At 38.7% G+C, this 22,117-nt stretch overlaps 1 protein-coding gene across 1 annotated transcript in view; it reads right to left on the bottom strand.

Annotated features, from left to right (window-relative positions):
* The window catches only part of PDE11A (phosphodiesterase 11A), a 139,295-nt gene that overhangs the window by 9,041 nt on the left and 108,137 nt on the right, over positions 1-22,117 (bottom strand). Inside the window, exons 14-19 of the mRNA XM_009462386.2 lie at positions 19,768-19,858; positions 16,552-16,652; positions 12,199-12,276; positions 10,752-10,819; positions 7,594-7,664; positions 4,683-4,766 (exon numbers count right to left, since the gene is read on the bottom strand). Coding sequence (XP_009460661.2) covers positions 4,683-4,766; positions 7,594-7,664; positions 10,752-10,819; positions 12,199-12,276; positions 16,552-16,652; positions 19,768-19,858 — 493 coding nt within the window. The remainder of the gene's footprint in view (positions 1-4,682; positions 4,767-7,593; positions 7,665-10,751; positions 10,820-12,198; positions 12,277-16,551; positions 16,653-19,767; positions 19,859-22,117) is intronic.

Genomic DNA, 22,117 nt, shown 5'->3' with positions numbered 1-22,117 from the left:
TCTTTCTATGTCAAACAATGTGATAAAGAAGGACTCTGTCCCTCCACATTCCATTCAAAACATACAAAGTACTTGCTAGGCTAAACATAAATGTTTTTACTCTTTCCAGATTCTCCCTAGAATCTTGGATGGAGTAATGCAAATTCACTTCTGTAGATACTATTATACGTTTAAAGCTCTCAATACCCAAGAAAATCTTGAATAGCACTAAAAATAGCACTAAAATGGAGCAGTTCAATGGAGCACCAAGGTAGAGGTGAGCAGGGCAATCTCAGGCACGCATAAGTTGTAAAAGCTGTGAGCTTCTTTATCTTCCACAAAGACATCTCCCTTAAATTTAAATAGCTGCTGTCATTGTCACTGACTACCTGACTATGTATTTATCTGCCCAGAAGCAGAGTGCATGGCCTTTGGCCCTGCTATTCATAGCATTACTGTCTCTGCCTAACAATGCTGTGAACAGAGCTGGGCTTCTGTTAGCATCTTTTGTTTGATGTGAATCGCTGAAGCTTTGATGTTGTTTGTGAGAAAAATAATGATTAAAAAGAATAAGATCTTCACTCTCCCACTCTGCCTGCTCCCCACAGAGAAATCTAATCTGAGTTGGGAAAAATCTGTGACTGATCCTGCCTTAGGTACACAGAAACCACACGGTCCAGGAGAGAAATCTGTTAGTGTTGAAACTCTTAGGATCTCTTTACTGGAGGGTCAGAGAGGTAATTTGTCTTAATGATCAAAATTCTGTTCCCTGTTACATGAACATGTATGTCCAGATAGGTACAGAATACTTTCTCTGTGTGGTGAACACAGCTTTCAGGGTAGCCATAGTGCTTTATTTTCAGTGGGATGTCTTAGATTTTCTGCTTTAGTTGCATGTGCTTCCCTTTTATAGAATATTCAACCAAAAAAGAGGATGATTACTTCATACTGAAGCTACATTAGTAGATTTGAAATGTTCTACAGTTCTAAAAAATGCATTTTTCCTTATAAATGATTATTCTAATAAGCTTGTTTCTCATCTCTGCTGATGAAACCTTTTCTTGCTGGCATTTTTGAATAAAGAACAAATGTGATGCAGTAAAGCGTAACTAAAGCCCCTAAAATCAGAGCTTCAGAGTAAATGGATGGCTGTTCTGCTACTCAAGGCAAAAACTCCACTGTCACATAAAAATACTCTGATCAGTGATCACTACAGTAACAAAAAAGTAAATTCAATAAAATTATAATGTCCCAAGTGTAATAAAAAGCAATGAACAAAAAATTGGGAAGCTTTTATCTTCACAAACCTTTGATCCATGGTGTGAAGGAAACAGATTTGATTACTAAGGTATTCTGAAATTGGAGGTGGCTTGATTCCCACATTGAACAGCAGATGTGGAAGAGAGCAAGGGAGTAGAGCCAGGCTTACAGAGCAAACACAAAAAGGTTTTAGATTTAGACACTTGGATATGGGAAATCTAGCTGTGTATAATTCCTGATTTTTTTTTTTTATATCCCCAGCTATCATTTTATATATATATATATATATATATTTAGTTTCAAGCTCCATGTTAGTTTATAATGTAACATGTTTTGTATATCTCTGACCTCCTTTCTTCTGGGTCGGATGGGCATTCCAAGGGGCAAACAGGATTACTAATGGAAGGTGCACAAGTCTTGCTAGTCACTTGTAAACCTTCTCACAAAAAGGAGCCAAACTCAGAAAACAGTTCTGGCCAGGTAAGCAGAGAGATGTGATACACATCCCCTGATAAAAGAGACTTCATTATCCTTTACTTGGGAGAAGAACTGCACCTCAGAGTGGGTTGTCTTGAGGTACCTTAAGGCAATGCAGAGAGCAGAGCAGATGCATAAGGAGGAGGTAGAGCCAAATCTCCCCAGAAGACTGATGAAGTCCCAAAGAATGTTTCAGAACAGAGGGGAAAAAGATAAAGCTAGGAAAGCCATAACTCTCTAAAACGCTCTGCAAAGTTTACATACAGTTTTAAGTATGAAACATTCCTCATGGGCACTCCGGTATGTAGCCTAGCTCATAATCTTCGACTGTGGAGAAGATACGGTTTGTTATAGTATTGCCAGCGGCACTGGGGTGGTGTCAGACCACTCCTGGAAGTTTGGGCTGTGAAGCTCCTTCTGCATTGCATACTTCAGACATCCGCAGCTGCCAAGAATAGCCTACTCTTGGGAACTACTTTAAGCAAAGAAAATTTCAGATCTGCTGTCTGACTTTAACGGGAGTTGCCAACATTTGCTGGTTGCTGGGACCATCTCTACTGTGTGGGTGGCAAATAAAACAGAGCACAACATTAGGTCCTGCTGTAGCAACTGTGTTGGTATGGACGCACGCATTCCCCACAGAATTCCCTCCAGGGCTCTGGATGCTGGGATCTGCCCACATAGATTCAGGACTTCTAATCACTATCATGGAAAAAATTACATGCAAAAGCATTGATTTTGTTCTCTATGGTTTAATGTTGTAAGTTTGGTATCACAATGAGTGTCAAATGTTTATGTCAAACATATGGTTTTTATAAGCACTATGCTAGTGAGCTATATAAGTACCACTAAGATTTTACTAATTTGTCAGCTGCCACTCTGCCTCTTTATGCTGCATTTGTAATGATGTAACCCATTCTATCCCCACATGCAGTCCCTACAACGTATTACAACAGCTAGAATTTTAAAGAATGTATTTGGAAAGAAAAAAGAAAGAAATCTAGGAATCGGCCATAGTTGCAGTGTTCAGCCAGCCCTAAATGGAGGATTTACAATGCGTGAATACACTGCTGATGTGATATGTGTATTGAGGTTTGATTAAGCTGGATATGAAAATTAAAACTTGGCTTCACATTGAAGAGAGAATCTCCCGCAGTGTGATACTATGACATCAAGTTTTCTGTTTACCCCTAAGGCTGGTGGTGCAATGACTTCCAGGTTTGATGGTGTCTCTTTTTTAAGTTGTTGAGCAGCAGGCTAATAGCTGCACAGCATGATGCAAAGACAGCAGAAAGCAGGGAAATCAGATGTGAATATATTCCCCAGAGATCTCCTGCTAAGATGGAGCTAACTAACCAGAGCTTTAGTGCTCAGATGTAGTCTTCTCATGCAGAGGATGGTATGATTATCAGCTCTTCCTGCTTTATTGTACATTTTTGGATTACAGATGCTATTACAAATCATGAATTCTGGTATAATATGCATTCTAGTGTAATATGAACTATTACATTGAAAGGAACATTATTTTCAAAGAGTTTTTGTCCGAGGTGAGTTCCCCCCTGCTCCATATTGTCCAAAATTATCTTGGTATTTTAAAAAATATAGGTTTATTTTCTTATTCTGTACTTGATTTGCCTTAATTGTTTGAAAGCCATAGATTTAATTTATTTCATCATGACAAAGGCTGAGCTAAGAAAGGGACAGGATCTACTGGCAAAGCAGTAGCCCACCTCACTGTTTACACAAGCGCATGTTGTCCATGTCGCACAACAGGAGGTGCTTTTGCTGCTGGGCAGTCACTTCATTATTGCCATAGTGGCAGCCTCAGATGCCACAAGGTATAGAGGGCAGGGGAAGCACATCATCCTTCTTACCTCGTTTGCTACTGGTGACACATCTGGTCTGTAAAATGAAAAGGAACGGCTAATCCATTATTGTGTGTGTGTAGGGGAGCTACATTCAGGCAGAAGTTCAAGAGTTTAATGTTAACATGGCAGCTTCCCAGCTCTTGGCTTTGTGTCATCACCGACTCATTCATTGCTCAGAGATGCGAGGCAGTTTGGGGTGCAGTGGTAACAGGGAGCACGTGTTGCAGTTCCCCAAAAATGCCTAGAGAGAACATCCCCATGATTTCTCAGATATCAGTGGCCAAACTGGCAGCTTTTAGTGGCATAAGGCAGTCTGTGTGCTTTCAGTGAGTAGGAGGAAGACTGGCTGACACAGTTATTGATGGTTAAGTTTCTATAGTGTTATTTTCCATTTATCATCCTGCTTGTGTAGCTCTGCTTTCTATGCATAGAAGAGAGAAAAAGTTAAAATGGTGAAGCTTATGTTGCACAAGTCAAATTCTGAAGCCGGTTTAAACGAAAAAGAGAGGAGCATTATTCTGGTCATCCATAGCCCTAATGAAGTAATACTTGAGAGCTTATACACCTTATACCAAGCACCCATGCAGTCTCTGTAGAAGGATGATTAAGAGAGTAAACTCCAAGTTAAACAGAAGGCAGGTTAAACCACAAATCATTCGTCACTGACCTCAAAGGCTTGGCCTAGAGTGCCCCTTCACAGTTTGGAAAGGAGCCAGAAGGGAGCGCAAAGGCTCATCTGTGAGCTTCCCTTTGGGTCACACATATTTGGACAGGTTGACAGCAGCACTTAATGACGCCATTCCTCTGGCACCTCTCTGCAGAGCACTCCACGCCTTGCCATGATGAGAATCAGTTTGTCTCAAATATAATAAACAGTTGCCCTACTAGCTTTTATAACTTAAAGAGGAGTTATGTTTACAGATATTACCACCTTCAGGGAATCTGAAGATTTCTGCATGGAATTCAGACTTTTGTTAAAGTCAAAGAAAGATAAGAGTTCAAATAGCCTTCATGGCTGCACTGTAAGCTAACTCTTTTTCCCTAGAGAGGCAAGAACAATCTTCTCTGGACTCTACAGGAGCAGTAAGTAAAAATTACCTCATATAATGGCATGCAGATGCTATCAATCCACTCGAGCTGCAACCTGGGTAGTTCATCTTTCCTGTTCCGATCAAAAATGGCCTGAATTGAGAAGGGAACAAAACTGTCATGCTTTATTACACTGGAGTATTTTACAGACACATCATCCAGCAGTTTGGAGCTATGATCAAATTCTCACAACCAGAACACTTTGTAAACTGTAATCAATCTTTGCAGCAGTCTCCCTACTGCTTTGTCTGGCATGAAAAATAAACTGTTTATTTTCAATTCTGTTTTGAAATTTGTAGGCTGAATGTATTTGAATTTTATAATTCTGTGATGTAAAATAAATGCTCCACAGTTGGGGATAAGCTAGTAAGAAACCTCCTGTAGAAATGTAAAGTAGATACCTTTGAGTAGAAATTTCCCTTTTCTCACATAGGGTTTTCCAGCTCAGGAAAATGAACAGTGACGGATCTGGGCTGGCTCCCTCCCTCCCAGTTACAGACCCTTTCTGCAGAACCAGTCATGTCTATGAATCCAAAGGGTGGGGAATCAACAGATCCGTTTTGGGAGCAGTTATCAATTTGTTCCTCTGGAAACAGCCTAATTCACTGCTCACGGCACTCCCCCAGAGAGGAAATTGTAGAGGGCGAAGCTGATGTTTAAGAGGCTCAATTACTGGCTGAAAGGAGGTGGAAGAAACTGAGTTCTGAAGAGTTTGAATGTGAGTTGAGTTTCCTCCATACTCTGCTCAAGATTACTTAGGTCCATCAACTTTCTGTCTACAGGATTTTAATCCTCCTCCTAATGGCCCATCCATACCATTTACCAAATGCCTTTTTTTACTCTCTGAATATGCCAAGTTTTAAATCTTTCTCTTTTTCTGTGGAAAGTCTGTTCTTGTTCTGGGCCCATCTCAGAGTTGATGTCTCCTGAGAAAACTTACTTTCCTTCTGTACCTTCTAGAAACTCCAGACTATACATATTACACTACATTAAATGTCTCGTTAAATTCTTCTAGTTGTAGCCTGCTCTTCCTGACATAAACAGGTATCACACAGTGTATGTAAATAAGACCAGGAGGTAAGATTCAAGGACTTTCTGATCTTAAATGAGAATCTTGGGGTTGATTTTGGAGAATTTTGTATTTCCTATTCAAATAATTTTGAAAAATCCTGTCATTTTCAGATTGTTATAAGCACAACGCAAGAAAAAAAAATTCTTGAGTTGTATCTTGCTAACTAGCAACTCTCCTATGTACCTAGGTGGCTTGTCATAGTGATATGTCATGAAATACATCAGCATTTGATCTTGTTTAAAAATTCCTCATTAATGTGGTAAAGCTCTACGTGATTTTGAGCCTTAGCCATCAACTGTTAGAACTGATGAACTTTGTGATTATTTACTGGCCTTATTTTCCAACATAAAACACTTAATACATCAGTTTACTGGATTCTTTGAAATTGTGAAGGGCCAAACAGAAAGGAAAACCTTCCTTCACGTTGTATGGCTTCAAAGCATCCTACAGGTGGCCCACAAATTACTGTATTCCTTGATGCAGACTGCAGAGTCCAAAGGAAGAGTGAGCGGGCTCCTATGATGAAGGAAATACTGAAGGTACTTCTAGCAATACACTCTTTCCCACTTGTCTAGGCTGTTGGATACCCATTTTCAGAAGACATGAGTCCAGAAGAAAGCTCTGCCTTTTGTCTTCCTCTGCACTTCTACCAAGTCTACAGTATTCCCAAAATGTAGACATAACTAACACAGCTTAAAATAATTCATAAGGTTGCTGGACCTGGGCCATTTGCACTGGAATTCATTGCTACTTGAAGACAGTAACATTAATGTATGTGTTGAAATAAAATTACTTCCTATTATGCTTCATTAGCATGAGAAACACATTTTGCAAATTTTATATACAAGGCAGGGGAGGCACTTATATCTGTATTATATGGAACGGTACTTGCAGTTATTCAGGCCTAGAACTGGTCTCAGAATTGTGAATACCACGACTGACTGATTACTCTTCTACTGGACTATAGCTACCATTTTTTCCGAGATGTACACGCAGATCTACTATAGGGAAGAAATCCATTAACGTCCCAACCTCTGACAGTATACAAACTGAAAAGCCATTTATTGTATCTGAGCCTTGTTTACTACAAACTTTTTAACTTCATTGACTTCAGTACATCACTACAGGCTCATGCACGAGTATTATCAAAGTGAGAACAAGTCTGAGCCACTGGCATGGTCTTTTTATTTTTGGAAGCATAAACATATTTGTGATTGGCTTGTAAATTAAATTCTTTAGAATACTTTCTTTTATCCTTCTCCTGTTGCCTCCAGATAATGGCTTGTCAACATTTTGAGGTATTTAACCTGGATAAGGCTTTCTCTTCAAATTGTTCACTGAAAATATTTATGAAACTTTTTTTCTTAGTTCTTGTTTTACACTTTGTACCCATCTGCCTATATTCCACTCCATACCAATTTATTCTTTCAATCACAGTGTTATAGTTAGTTGCATACCTACCGAAATGCTTTTCAGCATTTGATACATCAAATAACACAGATAGCTGCAGCATAAAGTAAATCTGACAATTTTGATATCCATTAGTAGCTGGTGATTTTGTATTTGAATACTGTGTATTAAAAACAATACCTGTTGCTTAGAAAATTAACTGACAGAATAACCTTGGGAATAGGTACAGAAAATGGGGGGAAGGCCTCAATGCAAAAGTGACTGAGTTGACTGAAGAGCTTTTGTATAGGGCTCTAAATGCATGTCCTTATTGGACAGAGCTTTTATTTATTCCAAGATTTTTCTTTACATACAAAATACAGTTTTTCTGAATGAACCCAATGATATTTTCTTACCCTATTCAAGTTAGTAACTATTTCAGAAGTGATAAAAACTTACTGAAGGGGTGAGTTTGAGTTCAGATCTTTCTCTGTCTCCTTGTTCAAAGAACTCACTGGTTACCAGCTCAGCTGCCTAAAACATAAATCATGATAAAGATTAGAGTTCTTGCCACATAATTTTTAGGGTAATGAGTTCTTGTTGAAACCATGACTTCAGCCTTTGCTTAACTGTAAAGAAGTGAATAGCCCCACTTACATGACTGATATTGGGCACATGTTTGTATAGTTTTCAGCACTGGGCATACAGGGAGTATAAATAGCCATAACCACTGATAGGTTATCCCTTTAGGGGGTGTATATATATATATATATAGGCCATAACCACTGACAGTTATCCCTTTTTGATAGGGAATTTATTAGGGAGTTACATTGCAATGTCGAGGTAGCACTCAATGCAGTTATATGCAACTTACTCAAGTATTGAGAACAAAATAGAAAATTATAGGTTCTTGTTGGCATGCACAATTATGTTTGTAAAAATGCTTTGTAAAACGTGCAAGAGATCTCTGGGTATTTACAGGCTGTTGCCCTATATAAACAACTTCACTTGTCAAAGAAACTTAATTAACCAATAACCCCTGTTGTCTTACTTTAATGTGAAATCATAAAGGTTTTTTTCCTCACTAGTTTTTACTTTTTTCCCGTGAATGTCATCACTATAGGATCTGACTATCTACATATGAACTCAGATTGTGATTATCATATTGAATCGAAATCAAGAACTGGTGGGTTGGAAGTTGGAATACGTCTTTCTGATTTTTGTGAATGAAGATGCTCTATTCAGCAGAAGTTTGTGCTTTGGAGAAGAACACAAGATTTAAAACCAAAATTAGTTATGGAAACAACAGGAATTTTAGGAAGTCACACAGTCAGCAATCCTGATATAGTAGCCTTTATGTGCTGTACTCTTCTCATGTGTGGGCTTAGAAGGTAGGCATGTGTGACATCTGAGATGTAAAAAAAGGAAACTGATCTACTGAAGATGTCATTCAGTTCCTAAAGCTCCTGGCGTGCCTCCTTATTGTTTTCAAGCTAGGAAATTATTTCATAATGCCAAGGCACAAGAGAGTGAACTAAGGAGAGAACCTGCACTTCATAAAATAAAATTTCTTGGTCTAGCAACTGCATGGTAGCTAACATTCACAAATCCTAAGCTTGCTACAGTTGAAATAAGGAGTACCAAAATAAATTGAAAGTAGGTGAAGTGATGTTATAAAGTACTCTTAAATCTTGAGCCAGGCTATCACACAGTTTGGAACTTTATAATGTATGTAATCCCAGCGCACTAATAAAATTCTGGATCAATACTCCAGATAGAGGAATAATTTAACAACTTAGCAGCAATTAAAGGTTTGCCAAGTATATTGTATAAAAATAATCAAGACATAGTCTCACCCCTGTGTCTCACTGCTATTCTGATCCTGTTCTACTTGTGCCCCTTTCCCTCTTCTTTTGTCTGTTTCTATCCTCTCTTCCTAAATTTTGCCTTCTTACGTGTCACCTTTATTTCCTTTGATTCATATAGTTTAATCTCTTTCTTCCTCACTTTTTGTGTTTTTTTCCTTTCGGACAGTTGAGGTCCAACTATTTCCTGTTCTTCCTCTGTGGACTTATTAGTCTCTCTGCTCAACCAGGTAATGTTTCAATCAATCCCAGACTGGATTTTTCAACCTAAAGTAAACCTGTACACTAGGCTGCACGGGAATTTTCACCTGCAGACCTCAAAAGCGGTAAGGATAAAAAATCAGTTTGCCAGAGACTTCAGCACTAATTCAGCACCATAGCACAAAGACTGACAACATGGAAAACTGACCCTACCTGACACTTTGGCTGTCAAAGAAAATGGAGAAGCTAACTGGGTTAAAGAGGAAAAATGAGGAGGGATTGCACACACTGTAGCTGTGGCTACGTGGCACTGAAAAATGTTGTGACTCGTTTCCCCACTGCAGGATACGAGCAAATTCCCTGATTTCCATGAGAGGTGACCATATTCTAACAGCCTTAGAAGGACTATTATCATAGTCTGTTTATAAAGGCAAAAAAGACTCATCTGACAAAACTGCAAGCTGAGCTGAAGCCTTCACCACATAAATGCTTTTTTACTGAGTTAATGTGCGTGTAACTTTCACACTACCACAAAGGAGGGCAACTCCCTTTCAGCTTCTGTTACTTCCTCGCCCTTCTCCAAGAAATCTGGCTGCTCGTGCCTCACTAGTTCTCTGGTCTAGCTTCTCTTTTTCACCCCATGTTTTTAACCATCAGTTTGCTGTTAAGCCAGTCAAACTCCTCCCAGGTGCTTAGCCACACTCAGCTGCACTGGTATATTTCCTATTCGCTTCTTGATGCTGTACGTTCCTCCAAAACCCTACACAGTCTGCCTTCTACTGGCTCCTTCTGGACCTCAGTAAAGGACAGAGAATTATTAGCATGCATACAGGAAACATTAAGGATGGATGCTGAGTAAGGAAAGATGCCTAGAAGAGGCAATAATGGAAAATCATGAGGTAAAGGACGAGACTTTGGGGCAGGTTGCTTTCTTCCATTGTAATTGTTCGCCAATGCTGGACCCAAGTTTTATGTATATTTCTAAAGAGCCTACTCAGTAGCAGAAGCCTGAATTTTTATTTGCTTGTTTCTAAGTACAGGATGCTAAAAAGGCTCTATACTACACTTGCAGTTTTTCCATCACTGAGAAAACAGTGTCATTCCATCATTGAGAAAATGAACACGTTTCTCTTATCATATATATTGAAGATTTTATGTTAATCAAAGTTTGCAGATCATCTGCTGGTATTTTTGACTTAGGGAAGATTTGGCCACTGCCAAGGAAAACTTTGGGACAAAACAAGTAAGCGCAGCTACGTGTGGCTAACACTTTTTTTTTGTTTAATCCATGCATTTTTGATATGGATTTAAAAGGTTAATAAGAGGAGAGGTTGTAAAGCCAGATCTCTTCAAGTACCTACATGCTGCTCACCAGCATGTGTACATGGAAAGATTATGCAATAAACCATTTCTTGCAGAAACCCCCTGCTATTTTTTTATAGCATTAATACCGCTGTAAATTGATTCCAGTTTTGGTCCCTTGTAAGCCAGGGCCCTGGGAATATTGTCCCGCCAGTCCCGCCTCCTCCCAGCCCTGCTATTAATCATGACTTGCCTGTCTTGAAATCTCCCACGGTTTGGTCACAGCTCCAAGGTCACAGGCTGTCATTAGCATTGATCTGAAAAACAGAAATGAACAATACAAGCTGAATCAACCTTTGTTGGATTTCTAAACAACTCTGCTCTGGATGCATAAATAAATAATACATATATAAAATGTCAGCCCTGGCACCTTTTCCTCCAGAAAAGAATGACATGTTTGAAATCTCAGCCATCAGCATGGCTTTTACATCACAATTGTGCCTAAGAAGCCTAATGTGTTGCAGGTCATCACACGATGAATTTTGGCATTGTGCATTGTACACTAGAAAAGAAATGATATTGCAAGGGAGTAACTGCTAATTTTGCAATACTTCTAACACTACTTACATTAATACCTATAATATCTCAGAAAGCATGTGCTTCACATGATATAAGTAAGGGTATTATTACATAATAACACCTGCAAACTGGATTAATTTATATGCCTATTTGTAAGTGACTGCTGTAGCAAGAGAACCTGTAATCACAGGAGGCATCCCAGACACTGTTTAAGCAGTTTCTACTGCTCATCTACAATAAAAATTTAAGATTTATTATGAGCTATACTGTTCCACTGTAAGTTTAATACCTAGCTACAACCATGTTTTATATGCATTAGGAGAAAGAAAGCGTTCAGCTGTAGAAAGCGTTTATGTACAGTACATGATGCAGATAAAAGTCTAAGAAAGTTTAAATGAAGAACAAGGGCACTGAAAATGAAGAATCAAATATATTGCCTGAATCTAAAATTAGGAATGGGTGAAATGACATGGAAAATAGAAAATGGTCAATATTTTGGTCAAAAGACCAAAAGGAAACAGAATTTTAATGAAATTTCAGATAAAATGAGACATAATCAGGCATGCATATGCAAATGCACACATTTTATTGTCTCAAAAGCATGGTGTACTCAAATCGCCCACAATGTCTGAGGTTTTCAATAGGATGCAAGCTCAGATCATTCGTGAGGGCTAGAAGAGTACCGTGTGTCTGCAGATTCCCAGGTACAGACTAGAAAAGCAGAGAAGCATGGCCAGTGAAAGAAATCAGCTGCGAGGAGGAGGGAATGGGGAAACAGACAAGAAAGATCTTTGTGTCCTGAGGCAGAATAGCGCTGCTTTCTGGGGAAAGAGCAGCAGGGCTGAGCAGTAACTGGTGAGGCTGGGAGAAAGGCAAGAAAACATGACAGACTGTGAAGGCAGAAATAGGAATGGAGAAGGTGAGGTCACACTGATTACATCCCTGCTATTTGGTAATGTTTAGAAATCATACCATAATATTTCATATCATGGATCCTATTTTTAAAACGTTACCTTCTTTTGTTACTCTAAGTCTTCACTTCATGATACATGAAATTCCTTAAACAAATATGGCTACACTTTGAAATAAACAGAAAGCAAGAAATAGTAGCGCTCACCGAAATATTTCTCGGTGGTTTTTTATATTCCAATCATAACCACCTTTACTGACAAGTTCAAAAAACTCGGTCCTTCTCCTGCAACAAAACAGATTATCAGAGAAGGAAGCAAGACACTTCCAGGGCAGCACTGCAGTAGAAACACAGTTCTCTGGATGATACGAAATCATTGCACCTCATGTATTATTGTTAAAGTCGTTACACTGACAGTCCATTTAAGTGAAACATACTAATTTCCAAACATGTTCTATAAATGTCTGTCATCAATGTCAGAGTTGCCTTGTAAAAGCAATATTGTATTTATGGTCTCTGCAGATAAGGAAATAAATGGTACCAAAATGTTCAGTCTTCCATGGAAGCATGAAACGTTCAACTGCAGCAGTGGACAGACAGACAATAGAAACACCCCTGAAATATATACGCACACTTCTCTTTACTTGTCCTTGCAAAATGATTTTTATTTCTGGATCCTGAAGGGTTTTTCAGAGACATGCAATTTCTGTTATTTCCAGCACACAGAACAGAACAGTGAGACACAGGAGCTGCAGATGTCTCGAGTTAGTAGTTCTTCTAGAAGCTAGGTCTCCCTGCTTGGTCCCATGCTTTGTATTCTGGAATATCTTGCCTATGTCCTCAAAGATTGACAACACATGAGCCAGAACATGTTAATGCTTGTTCGGTGCCTTTAAGTACCAAAATTCTGACTCATCGTAGTCTGTAATTTTTTATGGCACAGAGACTCCAAGCAGCTCTTACTGCACACAGTGCGACTACAATATGAAACAGATCCTGGAAGCTGAGGTACAAAAAGATGGAGCAACTTGCCCAGAGTGACACAACATATTAGCATCAAAGCTGGAAAGCAAATACCTAAGTTCTGAGTGACAGTCCAGTGCCCCATCTCATAGGAGACTATCTCTTTGTGAAGTAGAAATGTAGTTAGATTCCCCAATAGGAGAGAGTTTGCAAAGTCTTATATTTTCTACGTTTACTTCAGCTAGACTGAAATTTTGAACAGTCAGTATTGAGAAAACAGTCTGACAACAGCCAGTACAGGTTTTAGACACGAAGAGATGCACACTTCCAGGAACACTGCCCTTGACAAATGGACAGAGTTTTATGTGGGGCATGTTGCATTTTTCTGGTCCCTGACTGTCATGTGTTATATGACCAGTCACTCCTTCTATAGGGCCTTTCTATAATAGATTTCACGACAGCAACTAAAACAGGGAGATATAAGGACTATGTCATAATATCTCATCCCTTATGTTTTGTGAAATAAGATATAAAAGAGTTTCACATTGCAAAATTTGCTGGGACAATGCAAAGTCACACATGCAGAAAACAAAATTCAGTTCTCTCACACAAAGTCATAGCATCATGGCCCCAGTGGAAATAAATATTGCAAGGATGAAAATTTTAATGGCCAAGAGTAGCTGGCACATATACCTTAAACCAGCCTAATCCTGAGCGTGAGGATTTTTGCACCCTGTATTTCAGTGCCCAGTCTAACAATGTCAAATTTGGTAATGATTTCATTTTGAAGTATTGGATATTCTGGGCAATTCATATGTTACTGGACAAAAAACAGGCAAGAATGTTTAAAGCTGAAAGCTCAAGAAGATGACATCCCAGAAACCCCAAACATTCACATTTAAAATATAGAGATCCATAAACAGTAACTGAAAATGTGAGTGTGAGGGCCTTATGTTAAGCTGAAAACTTTAAAATAAGAATTTTCATTGAAATCCATTTAAATGGATGCAGAAGTAGTAGCCCAACTCCACAAAGAATTTCTAGTGTAGGAAAGAGTCAACCTGAGGAAAGCAGCCACATATAAGGAAACAATTTAGTGTTTCCTACTGGTTGCTTATGCATGGTATCCAAAATGAAGAGGTTTGCTATTATTAAGCAAACGTAATATGCCAGGATTTCAGAAATAAACAAAATGATAGCAATTCTGCAATGTCTTTGAGTAACATTGACTCTGGTTGTATTTTGCCTGGAAGGGAAAGTTGTCTTGCAAATCCAGTTGCTCTACAGGCCAGTGGCTCAAGACATCATTTGAGTGAATTTCCATAAACTTCATTTTGGTTCCATGCTTTTGCTTCTTGTATTTTCTACAAGCATCATTATTTAGAATTATCTTTAAAATCAAGCATATTTTCCATCTGATCTTTCATTGAAAGTCATCTTTATGTTTGTAGAAAAGTAGTGCCTTGAGAAGGTCATAAAGCCTTGCTCTGCCTGGAGTTTTGTTGCTGTTTTGCTAGCTGGACTTCGTGATCATTAGGTTTAGGCATTCTAAGAATACTGATATGAGAATTTCCTTCTCTACAAAAATATTGAACATGTAGCAAATTGAAAAAACAAGGTAGGTACTTGTGCGGAAACATCTGTTCACATAGGGTGGCTTTAAGAAGTGTAAATCATCAACGTTTCCAGGGAGTGATTTTCAGGCACTTTTGGTAGTAAAGTAGCGTAACAACTACCTGATTAATGGATCATAATAACACAAGAGAAAATGATAACTTATTTGCAGACTTCTGAGTAAAGAGGCCTCATTTACTAAAAGTTTTCTGATTCATGTAGCACATAAAAATCAATTATGCAAGCAAGGAAGAATAATCTTGAAATTCAGCTGTTGTCCCTTTTTGGACATTATTTCTCTGTATTAAAACTAGAAAGACAACTTGTCCATGTAGTTTTCAACCTAAGGCAGGCAGGGAAGAGAGCTCCATCACATCTGGGTCTGGACTGCATTCCCTCCCAAGGCACTGCTGCGGGCCCTCTCCAGGGCAGAGGCTCTGGCTCTCCCAGGGGCTGCAGCAGGATCCCGGCCAGGGCAGCTGCCCTCAGCCCCTGCCACTCATCTCTTCCTCGACAACACAAAACATTTCTGCAGCACTTGTTATTCGTGGTGAGACGGGACAACCCGTACTGACACATCCCTGTGGTCCTTGTGTCTCACTTAAAGCTGTCAGCAAATTCCCCTGTCATACCAGCCCCCCAGATAACAAGCGATCCTAATAGACAGCTTCAAAAAGAGTATGCTTAAAAGGGTTTATTTGTCCTGCTCAGGATTTTCATGTTGGCAAGCAGAAATTTCTTCATGGACTAATGTTTAGAAGTTATTTCTAATAAAACTATTAATTAAAACCCTTTCTTAATACAACTTCTCTGAGAACAGACTTGCAGGAAACAAAAGAATATCAGGGTGTCTACTGCCAGTACTGTTTAGAAATAGCCCTTGGCACAGTAGCCAAATACTGAGAAAAAAAGACAAAGCAAACTTTGCAGCATCCCAGCTAGTATTTTTGCAATTAACGGTTAAAGATACAATGTTGATATAGATAGTTGAACAATTTCAGGGCAAAGTCTTTGCCTGAAGTTTTCTGGAAACTTGGTTTGGTATCAACCATCAGCACAAAGAAGCAGGGGAATCCAGGTATACCCCCCTAAAAGTTGAGAAAAACATTACTAAATGCTACCCAGCACTCTTTGGGATAGGATGCTAATGGACATCAAACAAACATTCCTAAGGATGAATTATTGTCATGACTGGGAAGGTAGTATGCTGAAACTGCACATCTGACAGCACTTCGCCCTGTCAGTCAGCCACATGCGTGTGCCAGAGAGGGGGATGTCAAAAGTGCAATGTGACGGTGACACCATGACTCCCCCAACTACACGCGTGCTCCCCCACATTCTTACTGGGAAGACCTTGGTGATAATTAACAGTGTTTGAAAAACATCAGATAGCACCAACTTGAAGTCTACTTAGAGATTTGATTTGCAAACAACGAAAAGGAAAAAAACTGGATGAGAGAGATCCTCTTACACTTCTCTCGAGTTAAGCTTTTTAAGACCTGTTCTCATGTGATGCAAATTGGCATAATTTGTCTTCAAAGTAGCAATGTGTATGCTTTCATTACCTCTGCAACTGGGTTTGTAACTACATATAATATTCCTTAGCATACACGTTTAGAAATTCTGAAATGGTGGAAAAGAATTCTAAAATTGATTTTCTACGTGCCTGAAGAACTGATCACAGAAGGGACAGAAGAATTACGGGACTGAGCTGTAACTGATTCCTGGGATTGCTTTGAAGTATAAGCCTGGGATTTCACTTGCTTTTTGTTGACACAGACATGTTACACATTAAAGCAAAACTTACTTGGACACTTGAGATATTTTTATTAGCCTAAGATATACTAAGTATTAGACTAAATCTCTTCAACCACAGCTAAACACTAATTTCTCATATTATATATCCTTATTGGTATTTAATAGGTCATTAGAGTAAGTTCTTCGAATTTTCATTTGTCAAATACAAGGAATGCCAATACTTACTCAAAATACAGAGTGAGGTCTGTTGCCAATATCGATTGCTTTAGAAGCTGCATAAGGTCACTGTAGTCCTTAGAGGACAAGTTAGCAAAGATGTTGTGACCCTATAATGAAAGAGATAAAAGAGGTAAAGGGCTAGCAATCAATATAGGTTTTTAAAAGGTTTTCTAACTCTTTAGTCTACTGTTTCCCTGTAACAGAGGCCCGTTCTGATTCATGGCAAAACTATGACAAAATAATAATGTTAATACTGCTGAGATTACATTGGGGTGGAAGAGTTGACGATTGTAATCAAGCACCTGGGATGTTTTTCTAAACTCTGCTGAAATTATAACCTCTTGAGAAAAGATTTACTCTTTGCTCTGACCCTGCACAGACTCAGTTTATGGGGAAAAACTATGCATACATCTCAATCTTTCCTCTTATTAAACGTTTTGGGGAGCTGTGTATTGCAGCTTTTGAGTTGTGCTTGTAATAGATTTATCTGTGCTGCTGCTTGCAGGCACACAAACTGCTGTTAGAGCAGTCAAAGACACTAAATCAGTTTTTCATTCAAAACAGCCCATTTGCTCACTCTGCCCATTACTGCGTTGTCTTACAGCATAGAGAAGCATTGCCTATGCAGGCTAAAGAACTGCAACTTTATGCAGTTTAAATACCCTTTGTAGGCCCAATAAGCTACTTTTTAAGGGATCGTGGATTAAGAATTTGAAAGGTACTCCATGGCCAGAATGGAAGGAAACAAATTATTTAATATTGCTATTTGAGAGCAGGAAGGTCCTTTTGCAACTGAATTTCTGAAAACTAAGAGGGACAGAGATCCTATCATTTCTCTATGAAATCCTAGAGAAAATAAGCTGAAAGAAACATAATTAATGAAAAATTCTAAATGTAAGCTTAAGAAGTAGTCTTTGTGACATTAGTAATATATAACTAAATTAACATAAATAAAAGTACTAAAGTTCTTTTTTTTCCTAATCACCTATAGAAATAATGAGGTTCTTGCTAAAGAGAGTCTTATTTTGGTGGTATTTAGCACTGTAATGCACACATTCAGTATGCACTGCCATCTACTGCTTAGGAAGATTAAAATGCCCTTAAAAACAAGAATTCTCCACCAACAGGATTACTATAACCATGATGGTCTGAGGACATAGACAAGATAAGGATGTAGAGATAGTATTTTTTAACAGATCAGCTAATCGTTGGACTAAAAAAATAACTTACCGTGCATAAAAGATGGTCTTCTCTGTGACAATGAAATGCTTATTTCTTTTCAGCTAAATATTGAGAAGGATTCGAGAATCTAAAGCTTATTTATGAAAAACAATTTTGAAACTAAAGTACTCGGAAAGAAATAAAGCAAAATATATCAGGAAAATAGCAGCTCTTACAACAGGGGTAATTTACCAAGTTGTCTGTTATTCTATAATATCCGTTGCCTTTCTGACCCGTTTCATGGTGTATAAAACCACATCACTACAAAGCTCAAGATCACTTATACTAAGGTTAGCATGTCAAGAGTAAAGGATAAATAGCTCCTTTGTACAACATGATAAAAATTTAAAGAAATAATATGATATACTATGTTTCCTTCTAGATAGCAAAGACAGACTAGAATATCAACATTAGTGGATAGGATATAATCTAATTTCAGCTTATTTTAGAGAAGAGACCAACTGCTCAACTGGTGAAAGTTGGTGTATCTTTAAGTAGACTGAAGGATCCAAATCTGCATTTATTCCAAACTAAGGGGCGTTGTGTTCCATTAGCAAATAGTATTTATTGGATAAAAATCCTGTAGGATTAATTTTCTGGTCTAGAAATGAGGACTTGGAGAAGCAGCTGCCTGAATGATCAAAGGGGAGGACTTGCATTTTAAGTAATATTTTACATCTCTGAAAGAAGCTGGAGTAGATTCCAAGGAAAAAAGTATTTTTTTCATAAATTTCTTGATTTTTAAGCTGGAAAAGATAAAGGCAGGCATCTAGACTGACACGAGCTATAAACTTTCACAGAGTTGTCCATGTCTTGAGCCTGTCTTCAGAGGGTCATTCAGTCATGATGAAGATTTCAGGAACTAGAGAAATGATTATTTCCCAGGAGAGCTTGTTGCAGGGGCTGAACAGTCCCATTGGTTTAGGGAGAAAAACAAAGAACAAAAACCCCTTCCTTTTTTCCTATTCTGAGCCAGTCTGTTTAACTTTCAAATGCTGTTTTTTCTTATGCCTTTCCCTGGTAGTCTAAGGAGCCATTCAATTCCTAGTAACACCTTTTAGCTAAGCTAGACTAAGCTAAACAGATTGAGCTGCTTAAGTCTCATGCTGGTGCTCTCCTTTCTTATATCTACTTTTTAAATTTAATGTCAAGAAACTGAACACTAAAGCCACAGTCCCATGACTAATCTCTGTGGCGCTGTACACAGAGGTAAAGCCATCACCCTGTTCCCATTTGTCTGTGATCACGGGACATTCCCAGATGCTCTTCAACAGTTACTGCAGATCAGCATATAGTCTCCAATTGTGCCGCAAGAAAAACATTTTTGTTTTTATATATACTGAATGCATTTTGTAACAATCTATCTGTGTAAATTAACAAAATACATCCATTGTTTTGTAAGGATTGCGTGTCCACCCTTCCACTTTTCTCACTTACTGCATCTCTGGGGTAGTGCATGCTGCATACTGTCGTGCGTAAGATATTCTAGGCAAAAATTATGTCTTTATATGTATTTGCAAAGCAGCTAGTGTAGTTTGGACAGCATGATATTACTGATACTAACTTTAAAAAAAAATATAGTAAAATTATGCAGAACTATCATAAAAATACTGATTATAGAAAGACTGTCAAAAGAAATTAAATTGGTCCAGTAAAGGATGACTGTGGTATTCTGAATACAACACCTGTGGGGAAAGGTAAGAGCTTGTTTCACCTACCTATAAACCACCGAGAAGGATATATGTAAGAAGACTGAGAAAAGCTGACAATATGATTAGGATATGTTCTCTTTGCCCCTAGCTGATTGAGTCAAATATAATCTCTGGGCTCTATGATCAGCATTTGTAGTTGTTTAATTTTGTGCTAGTTGTGACCTTTGTGGTAACCAATAAATAATTCCTCAAGGAGAGGGCATTGAAAAGGTACTGTGTGTGGTATTGCCTTTCTCTGGCTGAAACTGCCCAACAGCTTACAGTGAGATTAATAGTAATGTTTTTGTACCTCACTTTGGAGAATCATGACAGCATGATTGAAATGGTGGTGCTCCAAGGTAGCAGAGGTGCCGTAGAGCTGAGCTAAGGCTGATCCGCTCCTGAAACAGAACACGGGTAGTCAACAAATACTGCTCGTCTGCTTACGAAGCAAGTTTCAGAGACAATTTAGTAAGGAAAGCACGTAGCCACACTCTCCATTTCAGCAACCACACTTGAGACAGTTGACAAGATCAAAATACTAATTTAAAGCCAGATACAAGTCATTTATGTTCCAGACCTTGCTAAACATAATCAGCTGACTAAAGACTTTCCTGGAACTACATGAAATTTTGTAACGCAACTTTCAAAGTGCCTCAGCGATGCAACAGCACGGGTGCACCACTGTGCAGTAAAGACAAACGGTAACATCCTTGAGCTAGGGTGGGCTGTTCTGCTACCACTTTTTATTTTTAATTCTTAATAGCTATAACCAGAATGGCTTACAATAGGCAACTACAAACTCTTCAAAAAAAACCCCAAAACACAACAACAAAAAAACAACTGCAAATGCAGTGAGGTTCTGTCTGTATGTAAAACTATGCACTTAAAAAAATACTAAGGTAAACAAAAAACCCACAAGTGAGAGCAGTGAATATAAAAGTAAAGTTTAGCATCTCTTTAGAATGTATTTTCTCATCACGTTTCTTGTCTAAAACAAAATTATCTTCAAAATGCACAGGGAAGGTGGGGTTTCTAAGTTTAAAGAACAGAAATCTACAGAACACAATTATAAAATTGTGAACTGTTGGGAGGTGCAGAGAACAGGACTGGATTGTCAGGATAGTTACTGTTCACCATTACTTCACTTCTGGGAGCCAGCCTAAAGCGACAAGATGGGTTTTCTTTCCAAAGAAATGAGAATAAGAGATTATGCTAGAGACAAACAGAAAGAGTCTCCTAGGAGCATATACTATAAAATTGCACCATACTGATATTTAATTATCAGAAGCAGCTATGTTAGAGAGAAGGATGTCCAGGAAACATCATCCCTAGAGAACGTAGTGTTGACATATATAATGGAGCCATTTCAGACAACTGTGATATTGTCTCCATCATATACCTCTTGAACTTTCATTACACAGAACAGCAGCATTGAGCACTGAAGATAAAATAGGAAAATGCGATGCTTAAATTTATAAGTCAGGTTAGAGGAATAAATCATAGCTGCTGTTATGAAAACTACAGCTGTTTTCAGGGGTGTTTTATACACGTGTGGTAATGTTTGTCTTTTGTTGAATGTCTTCAGCAATTTCTTTATGGAGTCATAAAATGGTAGCCTCTTCTTTGTACTCTGTTGTCAAACAACAAGCATAAGCGATAGCAGTCTAATGCTGAAACCTCTACCTTTAACTCAGCCATCCCTCTGCGCAAGAAATATTGCTGTGGAATGTTACAGTGGAGAAGTGGTTAACTTAATCAGAGCCTAAAACGGTCAGGATGTAAATCTTACGTCTCGTTTTTGTAAATTAGGAACATAAACATCAATCAGCTGAGATTCCTTCCCATTTGTCTCGTCTTTTTTGATTCTCTTCAAGATTCAGCTGCAAAAAGGCATCTAGCAGTGCTTGGTAACCTTTGCACCGTGAGCTCTGTCTTTTGAGCACTGCAATTGATTTTCCTTGCTATGGTGACTGAAGATCCAGACAGTGTCGTTGTTTCATTGAGACTGTACAGCAACACCAATAGCTCAGGAAATGGCAGCTTCACGAATATCAGAAACATCAGTTTGAGTGATGTTCACTGAGGCAACTCGCCCCCAGAAATGCAGCAGCCCGTGCATACACAGATTGCAGCAGAGTATTTTTGCAAAAGGTAAGACAAAATAGGCTAATACAACATCACCCTGTCTTTCAAATATCTTTGGACAACCATCTGACCACTTCCCCGTCACGCTGGAGGATTAGCAGTAATGCAGAACAAAGTTGCCAACGCATGTGGGGATCTGCAGGACAAGAGAGACTCAAGGTCTCATATTCTGACTGTAGAGGACCCGGGAAGTTGAGAAAACAACATGGGATTTGGAGGAGTCTCTGTGTCTGACAGCTTTATTTCACAGCTTGGCCAGGATATTGTCAGGGGACGGTTCCTGTTGTCCCCCCCGTTGTCAAGGAACACAGATTTTGGAAACAATTTGACCTTGGTCAGGGGAGTTCCCTTACCACCACAGTAAGAAGAAGTACCGTCAAAACTTCCACAAACCTGCTTCTACCTCACTAATGTGTCTGAGGGCAGCAGCCTGGACAGTAAAAATATGCAAATCAGGGCTGCTGAATCAAGTTCTAAGCACTTTGGATAGAATAAAATTCATTTTTAGAATT

The sequence above is a fragment of the Nipponia nippon genome, unplaced genomic scaffold (genome assembly GCF_047370975.1).
Source record: "Nipponia nippon isolate SJK-2023a ecotype South Korea unplaced genomic scaffold, ASM4737097v1 scaffold_5, whole genome shotgun sequence".
Classification (NCBI taxonomy): domain Eukaryota; kingdom Metazoa; phylum Chordata; class Aves; order Pelecaniformes; family Threskiornithidae; genus Nipponia; species Nipponia nippon.
This window is presented reverse-complemented; position numbering and strand designations above follow the sequence as displayed.